The 217-nt window shown below is 53.5% G+C and overlaps 1 protein-coding gene across 1 annotated transcript in view; it reads right to left on the bottom strand.

The window, feature by feature from the left end:
- LOC104270878 (band 4.1-like protein 1) overlaps positions 1-102 on the bottom strand; it is a gene marked incomplete at both ends in the record, with an annotated part of 18033 nt that extends 17931 nt beyond the window's left edge. The window contains one exon of the mRNA XM_009865375.1: positions 67-102. Within this exon, the coding sequence (XP_009863677.1) occupies positions 67-102 (36 nt within the window). The remainder of the gene's footprint in view (positions 1-66) is intronic.
- Positions 103-217: the final 115 nt, after the last annotated feature.

Here is a 217-nt window from a genome sequence, read left to right on the forward strand (position 1 = left end):
TTGCTTTGGGAAGGATGGACAATATGATGCACCGATGAGGGCTAAGATACTCCAGAGAGAGAATACCTCCTGCTTGTGCCTGGGGGTTGTTTCGTGCTCCGGCTGGCAGCAAAGAGAGGGTTAAAAGTAACCAGCAGCAGGGTCAGTTGAGGGAACTCGTCACAAATATCACAGTTACCTTGAAGGGCTGGCAGGGTGCAGAAGGACCGGACCCCCC

This window comes from Apaloderma vittatum, unplaced genomic scaffold (assembly GCF_000703405.1).
Source record: "Apaloderma vittatum isolate BGI_N311 unplaced genomic scaffold, ASM70340v1 scaffold15012, whole genome shotgun sequence".
Lineage (NCBI taxonomy): Eukaryota > Metazoa > Chordata > Aves > Trogoniformes > Trogonidae > Apaloderma > Apaloderma vittatum.